This window comes from Sinocyclocheilus rhinocerous, unplaced genomic scaffold (assembly GCF_001515625.1).
Source record: "Sinocyclocheilus rhinocerous isolate Xijiao unplaced genomic scaffold, SAMN03320098_v1.1 scaffold1907, whole genome shotgun sequence".
In the NCBI taxonomy this organism is placed as follows: Eukaryota; Metazoa; Chordata; class Actinopteri; order Cypriniformes; family Cyprinidae; genus Sinocyclocheilus; species Sinocyclocheilus rhinocerous.
This window is the reverse complement of record NW_015628766.1, coordinates 157,984-167,320: the sequence shown is the minus strand read 5'-3', so window position 1 is coordinate 167,320 and position 9,337 is coordinate 157,984. Positions and strand designations below refer to the sequence as shown.

Below are 9,337 nucleotides of genomic sequence, written 5' to 3'. Positions count from 1 at the left end.
TATAAGTTGCATCAACGATTTAACAGACTTTAATTGCAGTGTTCTTAATCTTTATAAGTTAGTAGTACTGTTCGGGTTTACAGTGTGGGGGCGTGTTAGAACGAGCCGTTTTAGGGGGGTGTGGCTGACTCTTAACTTTTATAAAGAATATCTCTTTGGATTTGAGACTTTAGTCTTTGCAACTTTACAGATCTTCTTTATGCACCAAGAGCTTGTAACACTCCAAAGAGAAAGGAAAACTTGAAATCGCATCATATGACCCCTTTAAAAAGTGTTCTGTTTCAAAATGTAAAAAATGTCCGGAAAATAACCATAATAGAATTTGGGGGAAAAAAAAAAAACATTATGCAGATTGGATTATCATGTGTCATATATCCTTTGAAAAGTCACACCAAACAGAAAACATCAAGCATATTTGTTGTGCAAACTAAAGCAAGTATGAATATATTGTTCTTGATAGATTACTGGATGGAATAATGGCATATCCAGATTGTTCTTTCTCAAGTTGAGATTTGCTGTTTTTCTTGTCTTGATCGTCAGGTGCTCCTCTGAAGCCCAGAAAGGAGCTGGTCTTTGAGGAGCTGGAGTCTGGAGTGTTGAAAGTGTGCTGGTCCTCCAAGTTCAATGTGTCAGCGGAGCCGGTGCTGAATGTTCTGCAGAGGAGGTGGAACTACGGCATCCACCCCAGTGAGGATGGAGCAACTGAGTGGCAAGTGGTGGCTAGAGTAAGTGTGTGCTTGTGTGTGTTACATGGTCTTCAATAAAGGTCTCTACGGGACGGGGTCCACAGCCATACTGCAGGAGATTAGAAAATTATGGACTGATCTCAAGCACATTTTTGTGAAAAATGAAAATTTGCATTATCATCATTACAATGTATGTAAATACATTAATATGGTATAGGCCAAACGTAAAATTAAATTCTTAACTTCCATTGTGATACTTGAACTATTATACATTCAGTACTGTAGTCATTTTTTTTTATTTCCTTCAGTCATTTATATGCTCCCTCCTATACTCATTCATCTGTGTTTCTGTACTGTAGACATCAGAAGAGCGTGTGTGGCTGACGGACATTCGGCCCGGTCGCTGGTACCAGTTCAGAGTGGCAGCAGTCAATGTTCATGGAACCAGAGGATACACCACACCCAGCAGACACTTCAGATCCTCTAAAGGTGAGATCAAGAAACTGTAATCTAATGGGATTCTATACCATTTTATAATACTAATAATAATTTAAATAACATATGTTATCCTTTCACATGTTATTTAGATTTGACATTATTTTCTGAAATGTCTGAACTTTAACCTTTTGCTAAATTTCACCCTCTCTCAGATCCTGCCCCTCCCTCGGCACCATCTGAACTTCATGTCAGTGACATGACCTTTGGTGCAGATCGCTCTGTGTCTGTTCGCCTCAGCTGGAGCATGTCTGCAGATTTAGACATCCCTGTTAACTACTACAAACTCTCCTGGAGCTGTTCTGACCATACTATACCATCCAAACTCAAGAGGAGACAGATTACAAATGGGGTAATTCATATAATCTACCCACACACTCCCTCTCTACCCATTTGCTTTTTCTGTCAGCCTTTAATGCTTTCATTTTCTCATATATTGGATTGTTCCCAAAACCCCTCATGGGTAAACTCCCCTGCCCCTTCTTTCAGCAAGCCACAACAAATTAGAAATCTTAGTGCAAATAAGTGCAAGATAAACATCTCAGGATTGGGCCTTTGATCACACCAAGCCCTATTTTCAAGGGCTTCAGACACCAAATTAGGGTGGTACAGCATTGCATCACCACTCTTGGCAAATGCAAGCATTTCTGGGCGCCATTTGATATACAGCCAAAAACAGCATATCGATTCTAGTTGTGCTTGAGAAAAGGAAATCTCTCAGTAAGAGCTGAATTGTTTTTCTTTCAATGAGATCATGTTGAAGAGTTTATTTTTTCCTCCTTTAGATAATCCACAAGAGATGGCAGTTGCTTCATTTTTGTATGTTAAATTATTGAGGGCTCTGTCATTGAGAGGCATGGAAATTTCCTCAGAAAATGACATTTTTTTAAATAGCTGCTGAGTGAATGCGGAGGAATGTAAACCACGTTGCTTTTACTGTTTGGCTCTGCAAGATGACAGGAAAAACAAATATGCTGCAAATTGATTTTAAACAGATTACTCTAGTGCACAATGATTATACGATTACAACACAATCTGCAAAAATTCTGATAACTTTACAGTTCTTTTGTTGGCTTACTCTTTTGCTGTGATATATATGATTAACAGTAGTAGTAATATTAAAATGTAACTCAGCTACTGTATTAGATCCCATTTTACTGAATTAAAGCAGCAGAGTCTAATCTGGCCTGTGGGATGATTTTGGAGAAAAATGGTGAAAACCAATAAAAAGTCTCAAATTTTTTTTTATTTGTGTGATACATTTTTAGAATATTTTTATTATCTAAACAGTTATACACTAACATTAAAGTATATTTGGGGTCGGCACATTTCTTAATGTTTTTGAAAGAAGATAATTATTGTTTCCACTGAATAATTATTACATAAATATGATACATTAATGCTAATTTGATGCTTTTCAGACTAAGCAGCAGGCCCATTAATTAAGCAAATTAAAAGTTTTTTTTTTTTTTTTTTAGGAAAGGTTCACTTAAAAGTTCTTTGGGTTCTTATATGGAATCACTGCAAACATCCCTTTTGGAACCTTTATTTTTAAGCAGTTTTCTTTTATTTGGCCTAACTTTGTGTTAATGGTCAGTTTTACTTTTAGATGGTGTATTAAAGCTTCTTAAGTTATCCAGGCAGACTGATAAGCGATAAGTGGTTTTCGCTTTTTCTTGTCAGTATTTTTATTGAATCAATATTCCCTAGTTACTCATTTCATGTGCAAATGTAGTCCAAAGGTCTCTGGTGACTAAAATCAGTAAATTGCTCCCAATAGTGGCCATTAAAGCAGCTAAAATTGATTCTGGATCTGCTCCAGAAGAGCATGTTCTTTGCATGCTCTTTTTATGATTAGACTTCACCAAGGATTAACAAATAAAATATTTTTTGCATGCATAAGGTGCAGTTTTTTTATGGCCCTCCAACTAAAATGAGATTACTGGGTAGTTAAAAATTCTACACTTGTTTACCTTCCATTTCCATTTGTTCTCTCTATTTTTTTTGGGGATTTGGATTGCCGTGACTATTCTAATCCTTGCCTGTGGGCTTGTGTGTGTGTGTGTGTGTGTGTGTGTGTGCAGGACTCTACCTATGCTGAGCTGGATGACTTGAGAGAGAACAGGAGTTACACTGTGGAGTTGCATGCGGTTTCATACTGGGGTCAGGTCCCTCTCAAGAGCTCCAAGGCCATTCTTCAGTTTACTACAAGCCAAAGACAATCTGGTACAAAACTATTTAATTGCTATACATTTTTTTTGCTTGATACATAACAGCACTCATTTGGGTGTTGTGAAATACAGTGAAAAACAGCTGAAAATGTTTTCCATTTGTAACGTTATACTTTTTCCCCATATTTGATGTCATTCAGATTTGGAAAGCACAGTCAGCCCGGTCTTTATAAAACCCCAGTCAGATCTATTAGACGTGGGCACTCCGTTCTATCAAGATGGTCAGCTTCAGGTCCGGGTCTACTGGAAAAAGAAAGGTATGACAGTTACAATAGACCAAGTCTTTCATCTAGAAAACTGTCCTGTTACTGTTTTCCTTCCTTAGAGCTGCTTTGTAATTATGTAAACATAGTGCTTATTAAAGAGCTAAGAATCAGAATTATACGTAATTAGATGAAGAACAATAGCTCTTTGTGTGTGAAGTGATAAGAACCACTCTTGAAAAAAGTGTGGAGCTGTTTGTGTGCTAACATGAGCGGATGAGGCATGTCTCAGCCTAACTTTGCATGCAGCAAATTACATTTAAACAGTTTCATTCTGTCAGTGAGTGATGAGATAATCCTCCATTAAACTCGCAAATGAAAACTGTCATAGAAGTGACAACATTTTAGTCATACTAAGCAATGCAAAATGGTGCTTGAAATCTTCTTATTGACCTCTGTTTTGAATTTCAGTAAGACTTAAGTGTCATACTGGCCACATGTCAAATCCCTTAATCTCTCTAATGGATGTCCAGCAGATTTTATCTCATACTGATCTGTCAGGCACATTATCAAGTTTGCTTTGCTTTGCATATTTTGCTTTGTTTTGCATATTCTCTGGATGAATAAAAAGCATTGATTTCTACAGGGCGTATTACTGAGCAGTGATTACTTGTAAGGTCTAAATGGATCATCACTGAGGATTATCATTAACTGTTTGTTGACTGACGAAGATTTAAAAAAAGGTTTAATAATATAATGAAAGGCTTATCCAAGTTTTTAAATATTTATCAAAAAGATTCAGATGTGTTGAAAGGGAGAGTTGATCCAAAAATGGACATTCTGTCATCATTTACTCACCCTCATGTTGTTCCAAACCAAGACTTTCTTTCTTCTGTGGTTCACAAAAGAAGATATTTTGAAGATTTTTTTCGCCGTTTCTGCTCATACATTGAAAGCCAGTGGGGTCCTAAATATCACTTGATACTTTCATTGTATGGGAAAAAAAATACATTGTTAAACATTTTCTTTGGTGTTCCAAAAAAGAAAGAAATGCAACCAGTTTTGGATGTCATGAGTGTAAGTGATGACAGAATTGACATTTTTGGGTAAATTTGTAGTAGTTAATATTAAATAACTAAAGTATCAGATAAAATTTGGCAAGCCCATACAAAGTTTTTGCCAGCACATACAGTTGAAATAGTTTCAAACAAAAGCAAAGCATCAGTTTGCATGTTATCAAGCAACACACGGACAGGAAGTTGGTCTGGAACAGCATATGTGAGTGGAGTGGAACAAAAGAAACTTCCTGTCCCCTTACTCAGAGCCCTTCATAATCACATTCAGAATCTGGCATTTCATATTTTGCCATCTCTCCTTTTCAGATCCCACCGTGAATCGTTACCGTGTGCAGTGGTCTCCGGAATTCTGCAGTCACAATGGATCCAGAACACAGGAGAAGCTCATCACCCAGGTAACCAGTCAGGAATGTGTCTTCTGTCCTCCCTACAGGTGCGAGGCCACATTCTGACAGCTCATACATAAGATGAATTTCCAGGGAGAGTGTTCGTGTGGTGTTCATTGATCATTCATGCTGCATAACTCACCATTTGGAGGCACATCCCAATTCCAGAAAGATTTCTTTAACAAATTGCAGAGAAATATGAGACAAAACATTCTTTTAGACATCCGTAGGTTTAGATTTTCATCAGTGTAATTATGCAATTTACAATGTGAGAGATTGTGTTAAAATCTTTGACAATGAAAAAGGGGAGAATATCTTTATCAGCATGAAAATAAATCTTTCTTGACATATGCAAAACATGAACTATAGATTTCCCCATTGTGGCCCACAGCTATGCTGGATGTGGTGATAGGTGATCAGTCATCATATTTCTACTTGAATTCTTCTCAGTGGAGTTGGAATAAATTCTCACTTTTGCTTTCTTCTCATGTCACTGAGCAGGAGAATTTCGCCAGCCTTCCTGGCCTTCAGTTCTCTTGCAAGTATAAAGTGATCATCCAGCCTGTAGGATCAAAGGGTAGAGCCCAGGCAGAAAGCACGACCTTCTACACCCCGTCCTGTGCTACTATCCAGAGCAAGAGTCCCAAACCCATCCCCTGCTCCACAGTCTCAGGTAATTCTGAGATTTAATTTCTGAGAACAAGATGAATGTATTGCTGCAATTCATTAGTGTAATCTACAAAACTGCTTTGGTTATGAGGTATGTTGGATCAAATGGGTGGGTCAATGAAGCCAAATTTCTCTATCTTCTTGCAAATGTACTCTTTGTAATCATGAAGGATTCATGGTTTTGAAAAAAAAAACATACATTACATATTTCCTTATACCTTGAATATTTTAGTGTACACACAATTATTATTCTTTTTTTTAATATAGTGTTAAATAAATTTTTTCAAGGTAATTTTTTCATTAATAATTGTGTCTGCATGTTTCTGCATGTTGGGTGGATCACTTAAATTTTGTTGCCATTTTGTAAAAAAACTAAACAAAAACAAAAAAAACATACATTACATATTTCCTTATACCTTGAATATTTGAGTGTATACACTTAAAAAAAAAAAAATGGTGTAAAATTTACTTTTCAAAGTAATTTATTATAAGACTGACAGACTGCAACGGTTTGACTTAAAAATCTTGGTTTGTGTTCTACTGAAGAAATGAAGTCACCTACATCTTGGATGCCCTGGGGGTAAGCAGATAAACATCACATTTTCATTTTAGGGTGAACAATCCCATTTAATTATTGTGCTTCATGTTTCTGCATGTTGGGTGGATCATTTAAATGTTGTTGCCATTTTTGTAAAAAAAAAAATAAAACAAACTAGAAATAATAATAATAATAATAATAATAATATTTCTTAATAAAATAGATTATGCTAAACTTTCTTCTCAAGAAATTAACTATAATTCAACTCAACTCAATTCAAGTTTTCATTTTGACATCAGGGCAGTTGTGTCATTGTAACATTTGACTTTTAAATTTGAAATTTAAAAATGAATTTTAATGCAGAAAAAAAAAAGTCAAATATCACAATGTTTTTTTTGGAGTGTTATGCACTTAAGCCCTATATCTATTACTAGTATATGGTTTCATGTGTCTTATATGAATCTTAATGTTCTCTCAATCAGCAGTTGTTCCTCCAAAGGTCCTGGTCAAGGCAGAGAACCTGACGGCAGCGTTCTCGGTCTACATGGAGAACGTGACAGGCCTGTTCTCATGGGTGGTGGCCATGCCTCAACCGCCACAGCAGGTCACAGGATATCAGGTCACATGGGCAGAGGTCATCACAGAGAGCCGCAGAAATAATTTGCCCAACAGCCTCATATCCCAGTCTCAAATCCTGCCTCCAGTAAGTCACGTTGATAACGATTGCTGGTCACGAGCATACAGTATGTTGTGTTTTGCACACTGTTCACCAGCATTGGATATGTTTTCGTTTTGGGCACTAGTGTGCTGGCCCAGCAGCAAGACCACCAAACCGACATACTGTAGAATTCATACAGTTCTGAGTTGAATTCTCACCATTCTAAACTCAGTTCACGCTGTTCTATTTTAGCTGTTTAGCTTTTCCCATAAATTTTTCTTAGAAACTACTAAATTTGATAACTAATAAATGTATTGTATTCATTGTATTAATATCGAAAGTTCTTCTACAGTGTCGCTGTTTTTTTTCTGAAGTTCTTCTACAATGTAGACTACCGTTCAAAAACATTTTTTTAAATACATTAATTATTTTATTCAGTAAGGTTGCATTAATTGATCAAAAGTTACAATAAATACATTCATAATGTTAAAAAAAGATTTTTTGGGACTTTCTATCCATCAAAGAAGCCTGAAAATGTATAAAATATTGTATATAAAAAATTTGAAGCATCACAATATATTTTCAATATTGATAGTAATAAATTTTTTTCTTGAGCAGCAAATCAGCATATTAGAGTGATTTCTGAAGGATCATGAGACACTGAGGACTGGAGTAATGATGCTGAAAATTCAAGTTTGCCATCACAGGAATAAATTACATTTTAAAATGTATTCAAATGCAAAAGAGTTATTTTGAATTGTAATAATATTTCACAATATTACTGTTTTTACTGTATTTTTTGATCAAATAAATACAGCCATGGTGAGCATAAGAGAACATGAAAAAATCTTTCGATCCCAAACTTTTGAACAATAGTGTATTTGTATTTTAATTCTTTCTCAGACTCAAATTTGAATGAACTAAAATATCTTCTCTTTCTTCACAAATAGGAGCGTAATATCTTGGTAGTTTCTGGTCTTCAGTTGGCATCTCTCTACAGACTTGAGGTGCAGGTGATCACAACAGGAGGGCAAGGCCCAGCAACCTCCAGAACCTTCCAGACCCCAGCTCACAGCAAGCCAGTCCTGCATTACAGTAAGTTATTGAAACTCACAAGATGACATATGCGTACCTCCACAGCACATACTATTTTGAAATAGCATCACCACTCTTACTTATTTTACAATTTATCATTTAACATCTTTTGTGGACACTGACCTCTCCAGTGCAAAGCCCAATACTTAAATCTTAATAAGGGAGAGCTGAAAAGACATTTAAGTTCATCTGAAGGAAAAGGTCAGGGGGTGTATGAGAGGTCAAATGTCGTGTGCAATTGGCCCCAGCTCTTGATGTGCAGGTCAACCAATAAATCATGTAATTGAGATGAATTGCTTTTCCTCTCTTGACTCTAGTGTATATTTAACTTCGCAGAACCCAGGATGAAGAAACACCATCTAAGGTCGGTGATAGAACGGCACTGAAGACCACACTGCAATGAATCATCCTGGACCAGAACTGACTCCTCAGGAACCAGACGAACCAAAGAACAGTTAATTGCGAATCGCGTTTCAGCCTGAGCCAGTCAGCTGCCTCATGACTCAACATGAGGACCTGCTGTAATCTGAAGATCAAATTTTGGTTGACGTTACGATATTTAAAGCCCCAGTAATTTCCTGTGGGGGATCAGCTGCCACAAACTAATTAGAATTGAGTATGCAACAAAGACTAGGGCATCAAAAGCAAAAGCCATAGGATAAAAACAAAACAAGTGCAAATACAAAAACAAAGAAAAAAAAAGGATTTGAAACTGTAACTTTGTGGTTGTATGCCTAAAAGAAATGCTTTGAATTGCACACTCCCTTAAAAAATGGTTACCCACACCCTAAGCACTGCAAATGGAGCCTCTTTAATACAATATAGCATGTAATGACTAATTTGGTTTGACTTGTAAATAAGCCTGACTCAATACAACTGTTTGTGGTTTTGCATGTGTTCGTTAAGCATGGAATTTTACTGTTTGTATCGCCAATGTGTCAATAGCAACAACTGAGGAATCAATGAAAAAAATATTGCAGCTCTTTAAAACTAAAATGTCATTTAAGTTTATGAGGGTTTTGTGTGGTGTGTGCTCAATATGCTGTAGAGATATGTTTTGCAGTCATGTAATTCCTGTATATACTGTATGTTTTTTATTTATTTATGCAATACAAATGTTGTTATGTGGATTTGTAACTGTGTGAATGCATGAATGTGTGTGTATGTGTGTGTGTGCCTGTTCCCCCAGCATCATTCACAAACTGACAAACCCTTGCAAGGAGATTTTGTATAAATATATTTGTAAATTCCCATAGATAATGAATATTAATGTACATATTTTATATGAATAAAACTGTTA

At 36.2% G+C, this 9,337-nt stretch overlaps 1 protein-coding gene across 2 annotated transcripts in view; it reads left to right on the top strand.

The window, feature by feature from the left end:
- Positions 1 to 8,691, top strand: part of LOC107738460 (anosmin-1-like) — a 25,374-nt gene extending 16,683 nt beyond the window's left edge. Inside the window, exons 5-14 of one of the 2 annotated variants that reach the window (XM_016550219.1) lie at positions 541 to 725; positions 1,046 to 1,175; positions 1,337 to 1,533; positions 3,266 to 3,407; positions 3,553 to 3,669; positions 4,998 to 5,086; positions 5,579 to 5,750; positions 6,770 to 6,987; positions 7,893 to 8,037; positions 8,374 to 8,691. In XM_016550219.1, the coding sequence (XP_016405705.1) occupies positions 541 to 725; positions 1,046 to 1,175; positions 1,337 to 1,533; positions 3,266 to 3,407; positions 3,553 to 3,669; positions 4,998 to 5,086; positions 5,579 to 5,750; positions 6,770 to 6,987; positions 7,893 to 8,037; positions 8,374 to 8,423 (1,445 nt within the window). In that variant the 3' untranslated portion in view covers positions 8,424 to 8,691. Of the gene's footprint in view, positions 1 to 540; positions 726 to 1,045; positions 1,176 to 1,336; positions 1,534 to 3,265; positions 3,408 to 3,552; positions 3,670 to 4,997; positions 5,087 to 5,578; positions 5,751 to 6,766; positions 6,988 to 7,892; positions 8,038 to 8,373 lie in introns of both variants that reach the window. The other variant, XM_016550218.1, reaches the window with a different exon arrangement.
- Positions 8,692 to 9,337: the final 646 nt, after the last annotated feature.